The sequence below is a fragment of the Sus scrofa genome, chromosome 1 (assembly GCF_000003025.6).
Source record: "Sus scrofa isolate TJ Tabasco breed Duroc chromosome 1, Sscrofa11.1, whole genome shotgun sequence".
NCBI lineage: Eukaryota > Metazoa > Chordata > Mammalia > Artiodactyla > Suidae > Sus > Sus scrofa.
Window position 1 is genome coordinate 137,924,020 of NC_010443.5, and position 24,787 is coordinate 137,948,806.

Sequence of the window (24,787 nt, forward strand, 5' to 3'; positions counted from 1 at the left end):
TGATATCACTTATTTGTGGAATCTAAAATATGGCACAGATGATCCTATCTACAAAACAGAACCAGACCACGGCCAAGGAGAGCAGACTTGTGGTTCCCAGGGGGGAAGATGGGAGGGAGTGGAATGGATAGGGAGTTTGGGGTTGGGGGATACAACCTGTTATATCTAGAATGGATGGGCAATGGGGCCCTACTGTATAGCACAGAGAACTGTGTGTGATTGGGTCACTGTGCTGTACAACAGAAAGTGAAGAAACATTGTAAATCAACTATACTTTAATTAAAAAAAGAATTGGCTGTTATTACTGTGTGAGGTCATTAAATTCTCACAGACCTAATTATTGGCACCACGTGGGCATTAGTGGCATTCTCAGTTTACAGGGAGGACTATACTAACACCATATTTAGACTGGAAAACTTAGAAAAAATATATAATGAGATTGTTTCTCAGTCTGTAATTACACAAAGCAGAATGGCCTAACTTTGTAGCTACAGGGAAAAAAAATTTTAGGATGTGATTCCTATTGGTTCCCCCCAATCCATACCTTCTTTAGGAAGGTACACTAAGCATTCCTCTAGCTGTTTGGTATTCTCTGGGGAAGAGAACCCTTCCCCAACACTCCACCAATTTAAATGCTCAGAACCCTCCAGTTCTCAAACCAGGAGTCCCTGAGAGAAAAAGGGAGAACCTGACAACCACTTATCATATTCACACTCCCCAGCTCAGAAGTTGGGGATCTAGCCTTCACACCCATTTCCTTCACTCAGAGCCTGAAACATATTTGACTTAGTTATCATCAACTATTAATTGATTTCACGTAAAAAAAAAAAATCCAGGATTTCTCTTTGTGGCTCAGTGGTTAATGAATGCGACTAGGAACCATGAGGTTCCCCTGGCCTTGCTCAGTGGGTTAACGATCCGGTGTTGCTGTGAGCTGTGGTGTAGGTCACAGACTCGGCTTGGATCTGGTGTTGCTGTGGCTCTGGCGTAGGCTGGCGGCTACAGCTCTAATTAGACCCCTAGCCTGGGAACCTCCATATGCCATAGGAGTGGCCCTGGAAAAGGCAAAAAGACCAAAAAAAAAAAAAAAATCCAGATTTCTGCCTTCTCTTCAAAAAGCAGAACTGCCAATATAATCCTCCTTTCCACATAATAATGGACTGGACCTGAGCAACAGCTGCTCACTTTTGACAAGGGACAGGCTTTTCCAGTGTGCCACAGTCCTCACCCCTCCATAGTGGCACTCAGAGTACAGCCAATGCTTAACTGCCATTTATAATTATGCTTACTGCTGTCACTCTTTTCTGTTGACTACCCACTTCACTCACATTGCCCACTTGGTTCCCATAGCCACTTAGATCTGTGACTCTTGGTAATCTAGGGGTTCCCATCATGTTTGCATTTTAAGAGTCCTATTAATAGTTGCATGGAAGGTTCTTTTCCCCGTTAAAGGAATTTAAGCCTCCAATAAGTTGGTTGAAATGTTGGCTCTTTGAAGATTCTGAGATTAATTGTTAGGTATGGAGTGTTCTAAGGAGTGAGGATAAGAAAAGTCCCCTGCCTTCTCTCTATACCTCCAGGTCTGAAAGGGTGCTCCAAGCTCCAGTAAGGGCTCTGCAAGGTGGAATGGACAGAGGGATAATTGGGGTACCCCCTTCTCCAGCTCCTTCTTGGCCAGGAGCCCCTGCCTGGTGCAGGGACCTCTTTAGGCCAGGCTGCTCCTGAGGCATCCCTTTCACCTTAGCCCAACTCCTGCTCCCTGAACCCCAGCCCCAAGCCTTCCAGATATCAACTTCAGGTTGATGGCACATTGGACCTTATTTTACTGCAATGCATAACTACTTTTATCTGACATTTGGAATATACCTCTAGGTCTTTTTTATCAGTTACACTCTGTTTCTGAGTATTCTGACCACCACCAACAAAGTCACTAGAATGCATATTCTCTATCAATAAGGGCATAGTGTATGCTCTGAGCCTGGGATGGAGAATTAGAGCACTCCCAAGCTCACTGTTCTACCTATTATGTGGGGCTAAGAAAAACTCTCTGACTCATAAACGGCAACTTCCTTTTGGAATCCTGAAGCTGCGTCAGTTCATCCTGATTGAAAGCTTAGCCCTGTGAGAGTCTGGAAGCCAGAGTTCCAACAGGTCAGATGTGTTGCCACAGTAGCTCCACAACAATCTTTAAAAATAGATCACCTTTGAAAGCAGAACAGATTTCTCCGTAAGCCCAGCACGAACTCTCTGGGGCTCCAATGGCTATGTTTGGACGAAAATTTGCTGTATTTCAAGGTAAAAGATGAGAGGAAGGCTGGACAGGGAGAGAAACCAAAGGACCCTGGTGAAGCTAACAGAGGAGGCTCTCTGAAGGGTCTGTGTCACAGCTCCATCACCAAAGGCAGCTGTCCCTCAGCCCTCCCCACCCCCATGGGACAGGCAGGGAGCAGGCAGTGCCTGCCCCTCATGGAAGGCTGGCTCTCACCGTGGTGCTCAGGCCTCCCAGAAACGATGGCAGCGTGGGCAACAGAGTGTGCAGAGATGGCTGCGTCCTCCTGAGAGGGGTTTCTGCCCAGGATGATGAGGTGTGCCTGTCACCACAGAAAGAAGAAACATGGTTGTTTACATGCTATGGCAGAAGCAACAGGGAACTAACTGTTCTTGCAGCGATAAGCAGAAAGCCAAGGAAATTTCTAGCAGGCTGGACAATATGATTTATGTGGAAGCACAATCAACTCTTGGGAGAGCTGGATTTTAAAAGCATTTTGTAGTGGAGAGAGAAAGTACCAGGCTCTGGATGCAGAGTCCAAATGGCTCGATGCTGTGGCCAGGTCCTATCACTAAGTAGATCACTTAAAGGCTATGCTCCCATGAGTGCAGGGTCGGCAAAAGAAGGGGGTGGGTTTCCAGAAGGAAGGAGATGGCTTAACAAGTGCCAGTACTGTGCAGTGGGAGTGGGCAAGTACTGGGCAGGGGAACTGGACAGCCCAGAGAGGGGGGCCTGTGAGCAGCCTCACCCACAGAAACCTAGACCCCTGTCCCATGCCTGCCCCTCCAAGATCATTTGCCTACCCCCTTGGCAAACCTGCCTATATGAGCTGCCTGAGCGCAGAAAGCAGCGCAGTTCCTTGAAAATAAAGCCCATTTAAAAAGTCTTTAAGGGGTTGGAGTTCCCGACATGGCGCAGTGGTTAACAAATCTGACTAGGAACCATGAGGTTGTGGGTTCGGTCCCTGCCCTTGCTCAGTGGGTTAACGATCCGGCGTTGCCGTGAGCTGTGGCGTAGGTTGCAGACGCGGCTCGGATCCTGAGTTGCTGTGCCTCTGGCATAGGCCAGTGGCTACAGCTCCGATTTGACCCCTAGCCTGGGAACCTCCATATGCCACAGGAGCGGCCCTAGAAATGGCAAAAAGACAAAAAAAAAAAAAAAAAAAAAAAAAAAAAAAAGGCTTTAAGGGGTAAAAAAAACCCAATCCTATGGTCCTATGAACATAAAGTAATAATAATCCTTTCCAATAAAATACAAAACACATCCCTTCAAATAAAAAGATATTAAACAAATTAATAATTAAAAGATAAATTGCTAGTCATCTGCCTGTCCCCATTTGGAGCTTAAAAATGCTTTAGTAATATATTTATAGTCATCCGATAAACAGGTACTGTCAGATCACCTACAACAAGAGAGGCATGGGCTGGAAAGTGTGGGCAGTATAGAAAGCAACAGGCAGGAACATGTGAAGTCACGCGATGCACTGATGTCAGATGGTATGTGGTTCACAACTGACTGCCAAGAGCCACAGAATTACTAACATACCAAGAGTTTCAAGGAGAGAAACACTAGATTGGGATAGGGAAAACAACTAAGATTTAAGCTTCACTTTCATTCTCTTTCATTTGTGCTATCATTTTAATATTTTCGAGACATTTTACTACCCTCATATTATAGAGGAGGAAACAGGCTGCTGAATGGGTGATTTGCCCAAGATATCTTACAGTTAATAAAGGATAGAGATAAGACTCTGACCTGGATACTCTGTCTTCAAATTTGCTATTTCTACCGTGTCATGAATGCTGACACCCTCCTGCCCTGACCCATGGTGGCAGACATCACCAGTTGATGCCCACACACTGCCCACAGCACCCTGATTCATTCAGCCTCCAAGAGCTATGACTAATCCATGGGAGCTGGCCTAGGTAAAGCCATACCACTAGAACCTTCTGGTCCAGACCAAGCAGTGAGACAGTAAAATCATAGAGACTTGCTCCTCTGACAACCAACTAAATGCATTTCTGAGATGATAATCAGGGTAGATTCTGATTTGTCAGAATCAGTTTGTCATATGTTAAAATCCACAAAGTTACTAGCTCTAGACTTTTTATGATAGGGGCTACTTCAAATCAAGATTGCTGGTAACAATTTTTATTGCTGTGCTAGAACAGTCAGAATTTCATATTTGTAAATGCCAACAATATCCCTTGTTTTAAAACTACGTTTCTTATTACAGGATATATAAGTTGAATATGTGATTTTGGCAACTCCTAAATTGGTCATTACTTTTGATTTGGCCTGAAGTTCTGACTTGAAATGTTTTCCAAATAGGAGCCACAGGGATAGAGTGAAAGGATCCAATGTTCAATGTTTGGGGAAAGGATAAAAGAGAGGAAAAGCCTGCCCTACCCCAAATGCAAATGAGTCATGTTTACTTTGTCTTTTCCCCTAGGTTAACTATCTCTACAATCCACTACTGAGGAAAGCATCCTCTGAGGCCAGGAGGGATTTAACTTACGTTGTTACAAAGACTTTTTACACATAATATTTTGGCTTGATTAAAACTCAAATTCAAATTCAAAAAGATTTCATATTTTGTTTCCACTCAATATTATAATTCAAGGCAATATAAAAGATCTGGGCCTATCAAAACTACTTTTAAATGAATAATCACATGTTCTGAGAGTTCTGTAAGTTACCCTTTGTCTTGGAGACAGGAAGCAAAGTTTCCCATGAGAAAAAATGCTCACAATATGAAGAAAGTGGATCCTGAAATCTTAAGGGAATCAGAGTTTATCATGAAATCTTCATAACTGCAACATTTTTCTGTGTGACATGCTAATAAAAGCAAACATTTATTCATCATTATTCACTTCAGAAACTGACTCTCTAATCTAATTTGTTATTTGATGTTCATGAAGCTTCTAAAAACCATATGCTGGGGTTGGTGGTGAATGTGTTGGAGAAGGGACCCCATGGTGTTTACAATGCGCAAGATTTGTTATCTCATTTATTCAGAAGAATTCAATTCAGTTTAATTTAACTCAGTCCTATCCCAGTCAATTTATCTTAATTTTTAAATGCTTTCTACATGCCAGATATTATTTAAACACTAGGAATTCACAAAAAAATTTGGCAGGGGCTTTCAGTTTGAAAGGAGCTCATAGATGAACTACAAACACGTGGGGGAGTTTGATTTTACCTAAACTCTCAAACACTGCCCCTCACTAGGCTTTAGCACCCAGCTCACTACCTTCCTCTCCACCCTTCCTCCTGTTACCATTTTCAGTGATTTCAGTATCTGTAAGATTGGTCTGCACCTCTTCGGAAAGAACATAATGGCACCATGCAATAGGTTAACGGAGGAAAAGAAGTTGATGAAATGATCCTCTGCATGGAGGAAGCCCAAGGAGGAGAGAGCAGGACCCCAAACAGGGTGCTCTTCTAGGCAGAGCAAGGGAGAGAGAATTTGCTGGAATTGGAAACACAGGCAGGAGGATGCAGACCATCTGCAGTGACTTTGCAAGGAGGAGCTGAGGGAATAAATAAGCCATCCCTCTATACTTCCAAGGTCAAGGCTGTGTGCCTCCCTGCCAGAGGGCAAGGCGGCCCACTGATACTGTGCTTCAGTGGGCACAGAGAGAGACACAGAATGGGACTGAACTCTAAAATATACAGCAAATGACCAGCTAACAAGGTCCTGACAGGCTCATTTCCTCCCTACCCTCAGCCATCCAGTCCCCCATGATGCTCTGTGCCACCTCTGGATTGTGCAGCTCACCGGCCCAGTGATTGTTCAGGCGTCCTGGCTCTATCACGTCCATGCAGCTTCTTGTCCTTTGTCCTCTCTCCCCATCTGCTGTCCCTTCCCTTCTTGTTCAGCTTAGAGGGCATAGTCCACCAGTGTCCTCAACGCCACTGAAGCATTATTTGAGATGGAGAACCATCTAAATATCCATTATCAGCAGAAAGAATATATGTGGCCTATTCATACAGTGATTAAACTTAATCTACATGTGTTAACTTGGTTACATTTCAAAAACATATCATTGGGAAGTTCCCTTGTGGCCCAGCGGGTTATGGATCCAGCGCTGTCACTGCAGAGGCTCAGGTTGCTGCTGCGGTGCAGATTTGACCCCTGGTCTGGGAACTTCCACATGCCACAGGTGTGGCCAAAAAAAAGAAAAAAAAGAAAAGAAAAGAAAGGAAAGCAAAGAGTTCCTGTTGTGGCTCAGTGGGTTAAGAACCTGACATAGTGTCTGTGAGGATGCAGGTTTGATCCCTTGCCTTGCTCAGTGGGTTAAGGATCCAGCATCTCCATGAGCTGTGGTGTAGGTCACAGATGTGGCCTGGATCTGGCATTGCTGCGGCTGTGGCATAGGCTGGCAGCTGCAGCTCCAATTTGACCCCTAGCCTGGGAATTCCCATAAGCTGCACCTGAGGCCCTAAAAAGACTGAACAAAGAAAGAAAAAAAAATTATCATTGAGTGGAAAAGCAACTTAAAAAAGGATACAAACAACGTGGCACAGCTGATTTTCAAGTTTCTGTTTTTAAAGCAAAAGAATCCCTTTTATTCCAAACAGAATCTTTCATGGTTCTCTAATATAGAAAGCAAGTAAGAGTGGAACTGCTCTCACTGAAGCAGGTGGAGAGGGCCTGGAAGCCCACCCAGTGGCTCCCATCCAGCTGCTCCCAAAGACTCTCCTTGGAAGTGAGTGTTCAGAGTGACAGCATTTGGTAACCACGGTACCACGGTACCACGCTGTGCAGGAGGCCTCCTAAGGGAGTGAGTACAAAGGAAGCTGACAAAGCTAGTGATTAGATTACCCAATCTTTCCAAATCTTGCCCTGTTCACAATTCTGGAACAACACTTTGTTTGCTAAGATAATACAAACCCCCCTGTTAGGTACAGCTGAGAGCATTTAAGGACTGGTTGTTAAGAGTTCTCAGAATTATAGGAGTACTGCTTGCCTCTCTGGTTTTAATGCAGAGGCCCAGAATATGGGTTTCTCTAGGGATCTGCAGCTTGACTGCACTCTGCCTCGTTATTGATTAATCTCCCCAGGGCTTGTATCTCTCCTCCCGTCCTTTGATGTTTTTTAATATCTTATGGTTATGGTTTATCAACTGTCATCTGGAGGTTGAGGAGGAATGTTTAATATCCCTAAATCTTTTCAGCTGCTAGCATGTTGTACTGGGTTAAAAACAAAAACACCTTCAATATCTTACATTGAGCAAGGTCCTTAATTGAAAAAACTCATTCAAAAGACCAACCACCTCAAGCCCTGGCAAGGTCCAGAGCAGCTGTTGCCTTCTGGTCCCCCTGTGTGTTTCTGGGGGAAATCACGGACTCCTCAGCGCCAATCCAGCTGTCAATAGACACAGCCAGAGCCAGAGCTGGCAGTCTCTTATCTAACTGGGCCTGTCCCTGTGGATTTGTAAAATGCGTAATAGTTCTTGAAGAGAAAACTTGATGACTAGTAAAAAGCATGTTTCTATTTATGAACCCCACCACATGAACATTCAACTTAAAACATTGGGTGGTTTTTGAATGTGGAACCCAAGCTCTTGGAAGGAGGGAGGGAAAGATTTTTTTTTGCCACTTGGTAATGATTAGGGGAATCACCAACTCAGAGGGAAATCTCCTCTCCCACAGCAAAGTGAAAAGTACATTAAGTAGCTGAAGGTACAGTTGACCTACACTGGGCCTATTTACCCTGGAGATGAAAACACTCTTGGAGAAGACAACAATAATTGCCAAGATCTCTTTATAAAGGGCCACCAGGATAGGGAAGGACCAAGGGGAGGAGGGAATAAACATCAATATATACCAGCTTACTTAATCTCAAAATGACTGATGAGAGTGATGTTAATTGCTTACTTTACAGATGGAGAAATGAAGCCTCGAGGAGGTGAAACACTCTCTGAAGGTCACATAGTTGGTCAATGGCAGAACAGGGATTCAAACTAAGGTCTGTGATCCCAAATAGCATGCTTTTCTCGCCTAACACCTGGTTATCAAAAGGGCAGATGTTACAGAAAGGTGGTTTTCAAATCGACGTAATGAAGAACTATTTAAGAGTCAGAGAAATACATGCTAAGTAGTAGAATCAGCCCAGAACTGAATAGCTCACCTTTGCCATAGGGAAGGTAAGCTGCCAACATACGGAATTCTGAGAACTAACTGTAGAGGGGCACCATAGAGGCATCAGGCAGCGGACGGTGGACACAGCAGATGTTAAAGTGCCTTCTACCAAGGGTCTCCATTTCTGCTTTGATTTAAACTTGTGCCTTAATTCAATAGAAGCTCAGGTCTACTTGTCATTGTGAGATGTGAGCTTGCCATGATTCTTTTAGAACTGACCAGCTGTGAAGCTGCAGAGCTTTCTCTCAGCTCTGCCAGAGCCGGCTATTCCCCTGTTCAGCTTTGAGCTGACATCCTTGTGCAAGACAGGGACACACTGCAGCCCAAGGTGGCCACTTCCTTTCCTCTACAGTCTCTGCCAAGAAACTGGGGGCAGCTGGAGGGCCTCGGCTGAGAAAAAGATGGAGCTGGGAATCCCCAGGGGAAGGAGATGGAAGGGAAGAAACTGGGTGCAGAGGGCATTCAAAAACTGAGCTCTGAGGGCCCCTGACTAGGCCAGTTTCTTTGAATAGTCAGGGAAAGTCTCAGTGGCAGCTTTCCAGTTGTCAATTTTAGCTCCTCCAAAGGGCTGGGGAGAAAAGGCCGTACTCTTTGTAAGAGCACCAAAATAGACATGCTGAGGCCTTATACTTTTGTATTTTGGTTGTGTGTGTTCTCTTGAAACTTAACTAGATTTTTAGATTTTAAAAGTAGTACCTGCATACAATTAAAAAAAAAAAAAAAACCTAAGTAGTAGAAAAGAATAAACAATTAAGAACCTATGCCACAACAGCAACTACACTGGATCCTTAACCTGCTGTGCTGCAAGAGAACTCCTGGGTTCTCTTTTAAAGAAAGGTCCATCTACAGGGAATGTGAACAGGCTCTCCAAACTGACCCCTTGGACCCTAAAGGTTCTGAGTCATGACAGCTTCCAGGTGTTAGCTCCTCTGAGGTGGATTGCCATATTTCAAGTTAAAAAAATGGCTGTCAGTGCAGAGGGGAAGATAGCAGAATAGAAGGACTGGAGCTCAACTTCTCTCCTAAAAACAACAAAATTCACAACTAAAGACTGAGCACACTTCACCAAAATGGACTGGAAACCTTAAAAAAGATACCCTACTCCAGAAGAAAAAGAGGAGGCCACATCAAGAGGTAGGAGGGGTGATTTCACCATATAAACAACCCCATACCTCCTGGGTGGGAAGCTCACAGACTGGAAACGAACTGGTTCTCAGATACTCACCTACAGGAGTGAGACTTCTGAGCCACACATCAAACTCTCATGTGTGGGGTTCTGGCACAGGGAGAAAGAGCTCTGGAGCATCTGGCATTGAAGGCCAGTGGGGCTTGTGCACAAGAGCTCCACAGGACTGGGGGAAACGGAGACCCCATTCTTAAAAGGCACACACAGACTTTCATGTGCACTGAGTCCCAGGGCAAAGCAAAGTCTCCAAGGGAATCTGGGGCAAACCTGACCGCAGTTCTTGGAGGACATCCTGGGAAAACAGGGGGGAATGTGGCTTGTTGTGAGGGAAGGACATTGAAAGCAAAGCTCTCGGGAATATTCAGTAGCAGTGCCTTTCTCTGGAAGTGGCCATTTTGGGAAAATCTGGCCCCACCCGTCAGCCAGCTGCTGAGAAGCCCCAGGGCAAACAACAACCCAGGTGGGATCACAGCCCCACCCCTCAGTAAACAGGCTACCTAAAGACCCCTCAGGCACACAGCTGCCTCTAATCCCATCCAGAGACTAAGCCCCACCCACCAGAGGGAGTAGAATTGGCCCCTCCTACCAGGGGGCAGGCATCAGCCCCTCCCAGCAGGAAGCCTACACCAAGCCCCCATACTGACTTCAGCCACAGGGGGGCAGACATCAGAAGTAAGAGAGGCTACAACTCTATTATCTGTAAGAAGGTCACCACACCAAAAACCTATCAAAATGAAAAGACAGAGAACTATAACTCAGATGAGGGAGAAAGGAAAAACCCCAGAAAAACAGCTAAGCAAGGAGGAGATTCTCAGCCTCCAGGAAAAAGACTTTAGACTGTTGATGCTGAAGATGATGCAAGACATTGGAAATCAACTGGAGGCAAAGATGGATAACTTACAGGAAACACTGACCAAAGAGATACAAGATACTAAACTTAAACAAGAAGAGATGCAAAATACAATAACTGAAATAAAAAATTCACTAGAAGCAGCCAACAGCAGAATACAGGAGGCAGAAGAACGAATAAGTGAGGTGGAGGACAGATTAGTGGAAATTACGGATGCAGAACAGAAAAGAGAAAAGAAATTGAAAACAAATGAAGAGAGTCTCAGAGAACGCTGGGACGACGTGAAATGCACCAACATCCATATTATACGGGTGCCAGAAGAAGAGAGAGAGAAGGGGACAGGAAAAATATTCCAAGAAATAATAGCCAAAAACTTCCCTAACATGGGGAAGGAATCACTCACTCAAATCCAGGAAGCACAATGAGTACCATACAAAATAAACCCAAGGAGGAACACCCCGAGACACATACTAATCAAACTGACCAAAATTAAAGACCAAGAGAAAATCTTGAAAGCAGCTAGGGAAAAGAAACAAATAACATACAAGGGAACCCCGATAAGGCTACCAGCAGATTTTTCAACAGAAACTCTGCAGGCCAGAAGGGAGTGGCATGATATACTCAACGTGATGAAAGGAAAAAACCTCCAACCAAGATTACTCTACCCAGCAAGGCTCTCGTTCTGATTTGAAGGAGAAATCAAAACCTTCACAGATAAGCAAAAGCTGAGAGAATTCAGCAACACTAAACCAGCCTTACAACAAATACTAAAGGAACTTCTATAGGCAGAAAAAAACAAGAGAAGAAGGAAAGGAAAAAGAACAGCAAAAACAAATCCAAAGTAATTAATAAAATGGCAATAAGAACATACATATCAATAATTATCTTAAATGTGAATGGACTAAACACCCCAACCAAAAGACATAGACTGGCTGAATGGATACAAAAACAAGACCCATATATATGCTGTCTTCAAGAGACTCACTTCACTTCTAGGGACACATACAAATTGAAAGTGAGAGGATGGAAGAAAATATTTCATGCAAACGGGGATCAAAGAAAGCTGGAGTAGCAATACTCATATCAGACAAAATAGACTTTAAAATGAAGAATATTTTCAGGGACAAAGAAGGACATTATGTAATGATCAAAGGATCAATCCAAGAAGATGATATAACAATTTTAAATATCTCCACACCCAACACAGGTTCACCACAATATATAAGGCTACTGCTAACAACCTTAAAAGGAGAAATCGACAATAACACAATCATAGTGGGGGACTTTAACACCCCACTTACAGCAATGAAGAAATCATCCAGACAGAAAATCAATAAGGAAACACAGGCCCTGAATGAAGCATTAAACCAGATGGACTTAGTAGATGTTTATAGGACATTTCATCCAAAAGCAACAGAATACACATTCTTCTAAAGTGCACATGGAACATTCTCTACGACTGACCACATCCTGGGCTACAAATCCAACCTCAGTAACTTTAAGAAAATTGAAATCATATCAAGCATCTTTTCCGACCACAATGCTATATGACTGGAAATCAACAACAAGAAAAAAACTGCAAAAAACACAACCATGTGGAGACTCAACAACATGCTACTAAACAACCAATGGATCACTGAAGAAATCAAAGAGGAAATTAAAAAATACCTAGCAGCAAATGACAATGAAGATACGACACTCCAAAACCTATGGGATGGAGCAAAAGCCATTCTAAGAGGAAAGTTTATAGCAATACAAGCCCACCTCAGGAAACAAGAAAAAGCCCAAATAAACAACCTAACTTTACATCTAAAGCAGCTTGAGAGAGAAGAACAGACAAGACCTAAAGTTAGTAGAAGGAAAGAAATCATAAAGATCAGAGCAGAAATCAATGAAATAGAAACAAAGGAAACCATAGAAAAGATCAATGAAACAAAAAGCTGGTTCTTTGAAAAGATCAACAAAATTGATAAACCCTAGCCAGACTTATCAAGCAAAAAAGAGAGAGGACTCAAATCAATAAAATTAGAAATGAAAAAGGAGAAGTAACAACGGACACCACAGAAATACAAAGGATCATAAGAGACTACTATATGCAACTATATGCCAATAAAATGGAAAACCTAGAAGAAATGGACAAATTCTTAGAAAAGTACAATCTTCCAAGACTAAACCAAGGTGAAATAGAAAAGATGAATGGACCCATCACAAGAACTGAAATTGAAACTGTGATTTAAAAACTTCCAACAGGATTTCCCATCGTGGCGCAGTGGTTAACGAATCCGACTAGGAACCATGAGGTTGCGGGTTCAGTCCCTGCCCTTGCTCAGTGGGTTAACGATCCGGCGTTGCCATGGGCTCTGGTGTAGGTTGCAGACGTGGCTCTGATCCCGCGTTGCTGTGGCTCTGGTGTAGGCTGGCGGCTACAGCTCCTATTGGACCCCTAGCCTGGGAACCTCCATATGCCATGGAAGTGGCCCAAGAAATAGCAAAAAAAAAAAAAAACAAAAAAAAAAAAACAAAAAAAACTTCCAACAAACAAAAGTCCAGGACCAGATGGCTTCACAGGCGAATTCTATCAAACATTTAGAGAAGAGCTAACACCTCTCCTTCTGAAACTATTTCAAAAAATTGCAGAGGAAGGGATATTCCCAAACTCATTCTATGAGGCCACCATCACCCTCATACCAAAACCAGACAAAGACTCCACAAAAAAAGAAAACTACAGGCCAATATCACTGATGAACATCGATGCAAAAATCCTCAACAAAATACTAGCAAACCGCATCCAACAATACATTAAAAGGATTGTACATCATGATCAAGTGGGATTTATCCCAGGGATGCAAGGGTTCTTCAATATCCGCAAATCCATCAGTGTGATACACCACATTAACAAACTGAAGAATCAAAACCATATGATCCTCTCAATAGACGCGGAAAAAGCCTTTGACAAAATCCAACACCCATTTCTGATAAAAACCCTTCAGAAAGTGGGCATAACGGGAACCTACCTCAACATGATAAAGGCCATATACGACAAACCCGTAGAGAACATCATTCTCAATGGTGAAAAGCTGAAAGAATTCCCACTGAGATAAAGAAAAAGACAAGGATGTCTGATCTCGCCACTACTCTTCAACATAGTTCTGGAAGTCCTAGCCACAGCAATCAGAGAAGTAAAAGAAATAAAAGGAATCCAAATTGGAAAGGAAGAAGTAAAACTATCCCTATTTGCAGAGGACATGATACTATACCTAGAGAATCCTAAAGACTCTACCAGAAAACTGTTAGAGCTTATCCATGAATTTGGCAAAGTTGCAGGATACAAAATCAATACACAGAAATCAATAGTGTTTCTATATACTAACAATGAAAAAGCAGAAAAGGAAATTAGGGGAGCAATCCCGTTTATCATCGCATCCAAAAGAATAAAATACCTAGGAGTAAACCTACCTAAAGAAACAAAAGACCTGTACTCTGAAAACTACAGGCCACTGATGAAAGAAATCAAAGATGACACAAATAGATGGAAAGATATACCATGCTCGTGGATTGGAAGAGTTTTAATATTATCAAAATGACTATACTACCTAAGGCAATCTACAGATTCAATGCAATCCCTATCAAATTACCAAGGACATTTTTCACAGAACTTGAACAAAATATTTTAAAGTTTGTTTGGAAGTACAAAATACCCAGAATAGCCAAAGACATCCTGAAAAAGAAAAATGGAGCTGGAGGAATCAGGCTCCTGGACTTCAGACTATACTACAAAGCAACAGTCAATGAAACCCATATGGTACTGGCACAAAGACAGAAATACAGATCAGTGGAACAGGATAGAAAGCCCAGAATTAAACCCATGCACCTACAGCCAACTCATCTATGACAAAGGAGGCAAGAATATGCAATGGAGAAAGGACAGCTTGTTCAATAAGTTGTGCTGGGAAAACTGGACAGCCACATGGAGAAGACTGAAATGAGAACACTCCCTAACACCATACACAGAAATAAACTCAAAATGGATTAAAGACCTAGATATAAGACCAGACACTATCAAACTCCTAGAAGAAAACATAGGCCAAAGACTCTCTGACATAAATGACAGCAACATCTTCTCAGATCCACCTCATAGAGTGATGTCAGTAAAAACAAAAATAAATAAATGGGACCTAATCAAACTTCAAAGTTTCTGCACAGCAAAGGAAACCCTAAACAACACAAAAAGACAACCCACAGAATGGGTGAAAATCTTTGCAAGTGAATCGACTGACAAGGGATTAATCTCCAAAATTTATAAACAACGTCTGCAGCTCCATACCAAAAAAACAAACAACCCCATCCAAAAATGGGCAGAAGATCTAAACAGACAATTCTCCAAAGAAGACATACAGATGGCCAAAAAACACATGAAAAGATGTTCAACATCACTCATTATTAGAGAAATGCAAATCAAAACCACTATGAGGTACCACCTTACACCAGCCAGAATGGCCATCATCGAAAAGTCTATAAACAATAAGTGCTGGAGACGGTGTGGAGAAAAAGGAACCCTAGTACACTGTTGGTGGGATTGTAAATTGGTGCAACCACTGTGGAAAGCAGTATGGAGATCCCTCAGAAAACTAAAAATAGAACTACCATTTGATCCAGCAATCCCACTCCTGGGCATCTATTCAGAGAAAACCATGACTTGCAAAGACACATGTACTCCAATGTTCATTGCAGCACTATTTACAATAGCCAAGACATGGAAACATCCTAAATCCCCATCGACAGAGGAGTGGATCCAGAAGATGTGGTACATATACACAATGGAATATTACTCAGCCATTAAAAAGAACGAAATACCAGCATTTTTTGCAACATGGATGGACCTAGAAACTATCATGCTAAGTGAAGTCAGCCATACAATGAGACACCAACATCAAATGCTTTCACTGATGTGGAATCTGAGAAAAGGACAGACAGAACTTCTTTGCAGAACAGATGCTGACTCACAGACATTGAAAAACTTAAGGTCTCTGGAGGAGACAGTTTGGGGGGTGGGGGGATGTGCCTGGGCTATGGGATGGAAATCCTGTGTAATTAGACTGTTATGATCATTATACAACTATAGATGTGATAAATTCATTTGAGTAATAAAAAAAAAGAATAAACAATTAAGAAATTTAATGCTCCTTCCTTTGTATCTATAAGCCTCATCCTCCCTTCTTTCCATTTCCAGTCTGATTTCTTATAGCTACCCTCCATCAAGTTTCCTGTGCATCTTCTTAGAAATACTGACATGTGCGCGCGCACACACACACACACACACACACACACAGGAGGTCATAACCCTGCCCCCTTTCAACATTGCTTTCATCTCCTGCCACCCACTCTGGGCTCCCACTGCAGTTGCTCCCCTCTCCTCAACCTCTGGGGTGTCTCATTATCAGATCCCACATCAGGTCCACTGGGAGCTCTCACAGCACCCTGCACCTCTCTTCCTGACACGCACTTCACATTGGTAGGTTTACATTCATCTGTGTGATTCTTCATTAAGGTCTATCTCATCAGCAGGCTGCTCCTTGAGGGCAGGACCTCTGACAACTGAACGCTCCATCAGAGTCCTAGGCCTACCACTGTGCCCGACTGAAGTGTTTAATTAGGCTCTGACTGAAAGAACAGTCTGGTCTACATCTGGCTTTTTAAAATTAGTAATACACTCTGGACGTGTTTCAGTCAGTTCACACATATCCATCTCATTCTCTTTAGTGGTGCTAGAATAATCCATCACATGGACAGAGCACAGCTTCATAACCCGTCCCCTACTAATGGATTTTAAAAGTACTTCTAATTTTCTGCTATTGCCAACAACACTGTTTCTCTGCACACTTGGGCATGTCTCTCTGTTAGGTAAGTTTCTAGAAGTGAGACTGCTTGGGTCAAAGGGTGTGTTATCAAACCGGAGAGGAAATGTCAGTTGCTTATTCCCAGAGGAGTGCTGATGTCCACTCTTCCTGGGGTGCGTGAGAATGCCTCCTTCCCTGGACCCTTGCCATCACAGACTGCCACCAACTTTTTGGCACTTTCCTGGTTAAACTGCATTTCTTTAAAAACAACTGAGGCTGAGGATTATTTGTGGATGGTTATTGGCCATTTGTATTCCCTCTTCTGTAAACTGTTCCTGTTTTTTGTCCATATTTCTACTGAACGGTTGTTTTCATCTAGTTTTTGTAAGAATTCTTTCTATATTTTCCCCTCTTTGACATTTATTTCTTGACTTTATTTTTTTAAATTTTTTATTTATTTATTTTTTTTGTCTTTTTGCTATTTCTTTGCTCCCGCGGCATATGGAGGGTCCCAGGCTAGGGGTCAAATCGGAGCTGTAGCCACTGGCCTACACCAGAGCCACAGCAACGCGGGATCCGAGCCACGTCTGTGACCTACACCACAGCTCATGGCAACGCCGGATCGTTAACCCACTGAGCAAGGGCAGGGACCGAACCCGCAACCTCATGGTTCCTAGTCGGATTCGTTAACCACTGCGCCACGACGGGAACTCCTATTTCTTGACTTTATGATGTGCTGTCACAGAGAAGTTTTTCATTTTTATGCTGTCAAGTTTATCAGTCTTTCCTTCTCTTTGTCTCCTCCTCCCTCTGTTTCTCAGTCTCTACCCATCTGCACATATGCAGAGGATAAACACTCAGCAAGTGTCGACACTGGGTGCTTCTGGGAGGGGGTTGCTGGGATGACTTGTAGCCTGTTTCTCTGTATTTTTTTGGTGTGGATTGACTGTTTTTATAAAAAGTATTATCATTTTCATTAAAAATAGTTGTTAGTTTAAAAGAAGCAGTATAGCACCTAGATTTATTTTTAAAAATTTATTATTATTTTTTATTTATATAGCACCTAGATTTATATCATTCTTAGAAAAGGTTTATAATGTAGACAATCTTAATTGCATTCTGCATCTTTTCTAATTTCAAACAAAATAGAGTAGTATCAGAGATTTTGAAAATCAAAAATAGCACTTGTCTGATTATTTATAATAAATAATTGCACTTTTAACAAATTCACAGCTTAAATTAAAAGAGCCAGTAGGAAGTGCTGCCATCTGCTGAGTAGTCTGCACCTGTCAGGGGCCATGTGTGAGCACCTATGAGGCCCAAGAGTCACCCAGAACAGGAACCTGAACGCAGATTTTCTGATCTCAAAGTTTTTGGTAGAGTAACTGATATATTATTTCATTACACTCTGCAAATCAAACTTATTTAAATTGGGGAACTACTGAGTGACAGAGCTGCCCTAAAAACTGAAAAGAGAGATACACAATTCAAGTGTCAGAGATGTGAGAAAGCAATGCAAGCTAATGTGGTGTTAATTTATACCCCTTGAAAACACACACCCACATGCATACTCTTGAGCACATAAATGAAATCCTGCGATTTTTCTTTTGGAGAGGAAAATAAGGTTCTAGTGCCAAAAGTCTGCCATGAGGAGTTTCAGGAACAATCATGTTTGCATAGTTTTCCCACAGGACCCTGCTGCAAAGGACTCATGGGGTCGATGACAGCTCTTTCATCAATCCCTGGGACTGTTGCCTTCTCTGGGTGGTGGCTCTGTGGGGCTTGCTTTATTTTTCTCCATTTAATGGGTTAGTTCCTAAAATACTTTGAAACTTTTCTTTGGTCTACAGAAAATAAAAGATCTTTTCTCCCTGGGTGTTTCTCTCACTCAAAAGGAATGAAGAGTGAAAAAACAAGAGGGGGAATAACAAAACACCTTTTCTTTGTGTGCAATTAATAAATGGCTTTTAGGCATGGGCTCCCTTGCTACACTGTACCTCTCTGTATTTTAGGTAAGAATGTTAAAGAAAAGGGGAGCCTTGATAAATGTTTAATAAAAGATAAAAGTAGCTTATACTGGAAACATGCCAAATGCTCACAAAGCACTTTCCATTTTGACTCTTTGAGCCATTCTGTGAAGTGGATAGGGTATTTTGTAGGTTTTCTTTCTTTTCTTTTCTTTTCTTTTTTTTCCTTTCTTCCTTCCTTCCTCCCTCCCTCTCTCTCTCCCCCTTTCTTTTTCTTTCTTTCTTTCTTTTTCTTTCTTCTTTCTTTCTTTCTTTCTTTCTTTCTTTCTTTCTTTCTTTCTTTCTTTCTTTCTTTCTCTCTCTCTCTCTCTCTCTCTCTCTTTCTTTCTTTCTTCCTTTTTCTTTCTTTCACAGGTTAAGTGACTTGTAGTACCAAACTACTGATAAACAGAAGAGTGTGGACTCTAACCCAGATTTTCTGATTTCAAATCCAATGTTATTTTGACTTCACAAAGCTCTCTTTTTAATAATTACAGGCAAGTATTTACTTGAACACTAACTAATATTTATTAACTTCAGGAATAAACAACAATAGGAGTTCCCTGTGGCATAGTAGGTTAGGTATTTAGCGTTGTCACTGCAGTGCCCTGGATCATTGCTGTGGCACAGGTTTGATCCCTGACCCAGGAACTTGCTTGGTGCAGCCAAGAAAAAAAAGAATCAACAACTATAAAAGCCACCTATCAAACTTTACAAGTATTGTAGAAATGAGTGAATTCCTCCATAACCTGGATACAGAGAAATACTTCTTAAGACTCAAAATCTAAATGCAGTAAAAGAAAAAAATTGAAAATTTCAAAGCACTAAGAAAATTTCTGCATAGCAAAAAAAAAATATATATATATATATAAATAAACATACACACATAAATGAAAACTAACAAACAAGTTCAGCAAGGTTGTAGGATACAAAGTGAACATGCAAAAATAGCATCTGTTTTTCTATGTGCAGGCAATGAAGAATAAGAAAAGGAAATTAAGGAAAAAACTTCCATTTGTAATAGCATTAAAAAAACCACAAAATAGTTGGGAATAAATGTATCAAAAGAAGTGCAAAACTTATACTACAAAACATGGCTGAAAGAAATTAAGGATGACCTAGGTTAATAAAGATATCTCATGTTTATGGATTAAGAGGCTTAATATTGTTAAGTTGTTAATACCTCACAACTTAAATACAGATTCAACATAATCCTTATGAAAATCCCAGCTATTCCTTTTTTCCTTCCCAGATGTTGATAAGCTTATCCTAAAATTCATACAAAAATGCAAGGGACTCGGAATAGCCAAATAATCTTCTTCTTTTTTTTCTCCTCTTTTAGCCACACTTGCAGCACATGGAAGTTCCTGGGCCAGGGATCAAATTCTGAGCTACAGCTATGACCTATGCTGTGGCTGCAGCAGTGCTGGATCCTTAACCCACTGTGCCAGGCCAAGGATTAAATCTGCGCTTCAGCAGTGACCCAAGCCAACTGCAGAGACAAAGCCAGATCCTTAACCCACTGTGCCATAGTAGAAACTCCCAGAATAGCCAATCTTGAAAAAGAATAACAGAGTTGGAGATGTCACACTTAAAGGTTTCAAAACTTAGTACAAAATTGTTACATAAATCTTCATAGCAGCATTATTCATAAAATCCATAAACTTACTACCAAATAATAATAATTGAGACTGTGACATAGGCATGAGGCTAGACATAGATAAATGGAATAGAATTGAGAGATCAGAAATAAATCCTTATATTTATGGTCACTTGATTTTGACATGGATGCCAAGATTATTCAATAGTGAAAAGGATAGTCCTTTTAGTAAATGATGCCGGGACAACTGAATATCCACATACAAAAGTTAGACCCCTACCTCACATTATATAAAAAATTAACTTGAGGGAGTTCCCATCATGGCTTAGTGATTAGCAAATCCGACTAGGAATCATGAGGTTGCGGGTTCAATCCCTGGCCTTGCTCAGTGGGTTGAGGATCAATCGTTGCCGTGAGCTGTGGTGTAGGTCGCAGCCGTGGCTCGGATTCCACGTTGCTGTGGCTGTGGTGTAGGCTGGCAGCTATAGCTTTGATTAGACCCCTAGCCTGGGAACCTCCAAATGCTGCGGGAGGGGCCCTAGAAAAGGCAAAAAGACAAAAAAAAAAAAATTAACTCGAAATGAGTCAAAGACCTAAATATATGAGCTAACACTATAAAATTTATAGAAGGAAACATAATTGTGAACCTTCATGAACTTGGATTATGCAATGGGTTTCTTAGATGCCAAAAGCACAAGCAACTACGACAAAAAAACTAAACTTCATCAAAATTAAAAACTTTTAGGTCCTACTGTATAGCACAGGGAACTATATCCAGTCTCTTGGGATAGACCATAATGGAAGATAAGATGAAAAAAAGAAAGTATATATATGTATGACTGGGTTACTATGCTGTACAGCAGAAATTAACTCAGTGTAAATCAACTATACCATGATAAAAAAAATTAAAAAAAAATTAAAACTTTTGTTCTTCAAAGGACACTATTAAGACAGTAAGAAGACAACTCACATAATGGGAGAAACTTTTTATAAATATCATGTGGGTCTAGTATCTAGTACCCAGAATGTATAAATAACTCATATGTCAACAATAAAAAAATAACTATTAAAAAATGGGCAAAAGATTTGGATAGGTATTCCTCCAAAGAAGATAAACAAATGGCCAATAAACATCTAAAAAGATTCTGGACATCATTAGATGGATGCAAATCAAAGTTGCAATGAGATATTTCACATGTTCCAGGATGGCTTTAATAAAAAGAGACACAACAGCCAAGTGTTGCTAAGGATGTGGAGAAAGTGAAACATTCATGCAGTATTGGTGGAAATGTAAAATGTTCGGGCTACTTTGGAAACACCTTGACAATTCCTCAAAAATTTAGATATTTAGTTACTATATCAGCCAACAATTCCATTCCTAGCCTTATACCCAAGAGAACTGACTAGCCATATAAAAACTTATATATGAATGTTAATAGCAACATCATCGTAATAACCATAAAGCAGAAAAAACTCAAATATTGATCAACTGATGAAAATAAACAAATGTGGTGTATTTGTACAATGGAATACTATTCAGTCATAAAGAGGAAATGAACTGCTGATACAGGCTAAATATGAATGAATCTTGAAAACATTGTGCTAAATAAAAGAAGTCAAACACAAAAGGCCACATGCTGTATGATCCCATTTATACGAAATATCCATAATAGGACATCCATAGAGACGGAGAGTAGACTGGTGGTTGCCAGGGGTGGGAAGAGAAGGGAATGACAATGATTCTTAATAGTATAAGTTTCTTCAGAGTTGATGAAAAATTTCTGGAATTAGATAGTAGCAATGTTTGCACAACTTCGTGAATATAATAAAACCACTAAATTGCACATTTTAAAAAGGTAGGTTTTAGGAGTTCCTGTCATGGCTCAGTGGTAGCAAATCTGACTAGTGTCCATGAGGGTATGGGTTCTATCCCTTGCCTCACTCAGTGGGTTAAGGATCCAGCATTGTCATGAGATGTGGTGTAGGTTGCAGACATGGCTCAGATCTGGTGTTTCTGTGGCTGTGATGTATGCCGGCAGCAACAGCTCTGATTCTACCCCTAGCCTGGGAACTTCCATATGCCATGGGCATGGGCCTAAAAAGACAAAATAAATAAATAAAAAGGTAGTTTTATAGTATGTAAATGATTTCAATGAAAATGCACAATGTTAAAACACAAATGACAAATTGGGTGAAAATATTTACAACATATATTACAGCTAATATGGCAATTATATGCATAATTTGTAAAGAGCTTTTAACTTTTGAGGGAAATGAGATAAAAATTCTATTACATAGTGGCCAAATAATATGAATATTTCACAAAAAAGGAAGTTAACAAAAAACATATTGAAGACCTCCCTTAAACATATGAAAAGCTATTCAATTCCATTTTAAATAAGAGAAATGCAGATTAAAACTATACTGAGATGTCACTTCTCACCTATCAGATGGGAACGAATTTGAAAGCTTGACAATACACACTTCTGTATTGTCAACAGACACTCTTACACATTGCTGGTGGGAAGGCAAATGGTAGAAGTCCAGTGAAAAGCAATTGGCAGCATCCTACAAAACTGCCAACACATGCTCCCTTCTACCTAGCTGTCCCAATTCTGGGAATTTACTCTGAAGATAAAACTCCAACAGTACAAAAATACATTTGCTAAGTTTATTCATTACAACTTTTTTTTTTTTTTGCAAAATATTGGAACCTATCTAAATGCCAAGACAAACTATTTGAAAAAACTACAGTATGTGCATAAAATGGAGTATTATCCATCTGCACAAATAAATAAAGAAGATTGCTATGAATTGCACAAAGTGATTTTCGGGATTATTGCTAAGTCAAAAAAGCAAAAATACACACAACAAATAAGTAATTTGGTGGGAAGAGGGAGGGGCATTCCAATAGTAGAATACCAACTGATCAATGTGGATGGAATGACAGAATGGAAAAATCATTCCTTTGCAACCATGAGGGTAAAAACTGGCTTGGGAAAGTCTCATCAAATGGATGCTAAACCTAGAGAAACATTTTAGTGAGGACCAAGATATTTATATGGTCTTAAAAATGTCTCTTCACAGAATGCTTATTGCTGTAAAGAAAAAAAAAAAAAAAAACAGTTATTATACAATGAGGAAGCACACACATCACTGTCTCTGGGAGATAAAAAATTAATGTTACCAATGAAGGACGGATGACATAGCATGTGCCTCCATATGCAATACCCCAAGAAAATACAGTATCCTTTTGTAGCATTCTAACTGGGCACGCGTCCCCAGGATGTAGTCAGGAGGAAGTGTCAGATAAACCCAAACGGAGGCATAGTCTGTGAAACAACTGGCCTGTGTCATAAGAGACAATGACAGGCTGAGAAACTGTTTAGATTACAGAAGACCAGAGTCATGACAACTAAGTGCAGTACTTGATCCTGAACTGTATTTTGTATTGGAGGGGGAAAATATTGCTACGGAGGACCATACCGGGACAACTGACAAATAGGATGTGGCCTGTACCAATGTTAACATTCTTGAATTTGGTACCTGTATTGTGGTTACATAAGAGAATATCCTTGTTCTTATGAAACACACACTTAAGTATTCAGGGATAAAAGGATATAACATATTCACATATTTATAATGTGTGTATAAATATAATTATTGCTCTGAGCATACCCATATGTTTGTATATATAAATCCACAGAGATGGATATGCAAAACAAAGATGGCAAAACACTTTAAAATGATGAATCTGGGCCTCATAAACAAGAGGCACTATTTAACCCATTTCCCATTCACATAATGCTGAGGTCTTCTAGGAGTGACGCTGCACTTATATATGAATCCCATCCCTGCCTTCAGACATTTGAATTGTTTCCTCTAAACCAGTGCTTCCTAAACTATGGCCTGGGGGACACTAGTGTCTGGTATTTTTTAATACACTGTAAAACCACATGTTAAAAATATTTGTTTAATTTTAACTTAATATTTATCAAGTTTATTTAGTCACAAACACCTTTTCTAGGAACACCCATGGACTCTAATGAGATGCTAGTATCCTATGGAACAAAGTTTGGGAAATGTTTCTCTGGGCCAAATTCAAATCTTTGCAATGCACACTATTGGGTCTTAGCAGTCATTTTCATTCTAGTAAATTTTGTTACAGGTGATGGCCCTCAGGGGAACTCTGAGGATATTATCTATCACATGATAGCTTTCTTTATTTTTATTTTTATTTATTTACTTATTTTGCTTTTTAGGGCCATACCTGCAGCACATGGAAGTTCCCAGGCTAGGGATCACATTGGAGCTGCAGCTGCCAGACTACGCTACAGCCACAGCAACTCGGGATCTGAGCCTCGTCTGCGACTTACACAACAGCTCACAGCAACACTGGATCCTTAACTCACTGAGCAAGGCCAGGGATCAAACCCACATCCTCATGGATACTAGTCATGTTTGTTACCGCTGAGCCATGATGGGAACACCTTGATGTCTTTCTTTAAACTTTAGGAACTGGTACAGCAAAGTTAGTGTCAAGACTTTGAGGGCAGATCTGGATTTAGTCAGGAAACATTCAGGGTAGATGGACTAAGAACAAAATTCTAAATTAAAATCAATTTGAGATTCTATTCTGTAAAATGGGAGTAAAATAATGTAGGAAAGTTGGCAAGGCTGGTGTGAAACTGACTCAGTTAAGAGCAAAGAAAAATCCACTTCTGGTAGCCAAGTAAATCAAAACAACCCTTTGGCAAGATGTCAAAAAAAAAAATCAAGAACTATGAAGTATTCATATTTACCTCCCAGCCGTTTAACTTCTGGAAGTTTACACCAACAAATAATTCAAGAAAAGAAAACAAAGTTTTTCATAAGAATTTCCAGGATAAAGT

The 24,787-nt window shown here is 40.8% G+C and overlaps 1 protein-coding gene across 6 annotated transcripts in view; it reads right to left on the reverse strand.

The window, feature by feature from the left end:
- Nucleotides 1-24,787, reverse strand: part of TTC23 (tetratricopeptide repeat domain 23) — a 126,305-nt gene that overhangs the window by 53,123 nt on the left and 48,395 nt on the right. For all 6 annotated transcript variants that reach the window (XM_021098378.1, XM_021098398.1, XM_013993223.2 and 3 more), the window contains exon 7: nt 2,486-2,591. In XM_021098378.1, coding sequence (XP_020954037.1) covers nt 2,486-2,591 — 106 coding nt within the window. The remainder of the gene's footprint in view (nt 1-2,485; nt 2,592-24,787) is intronic.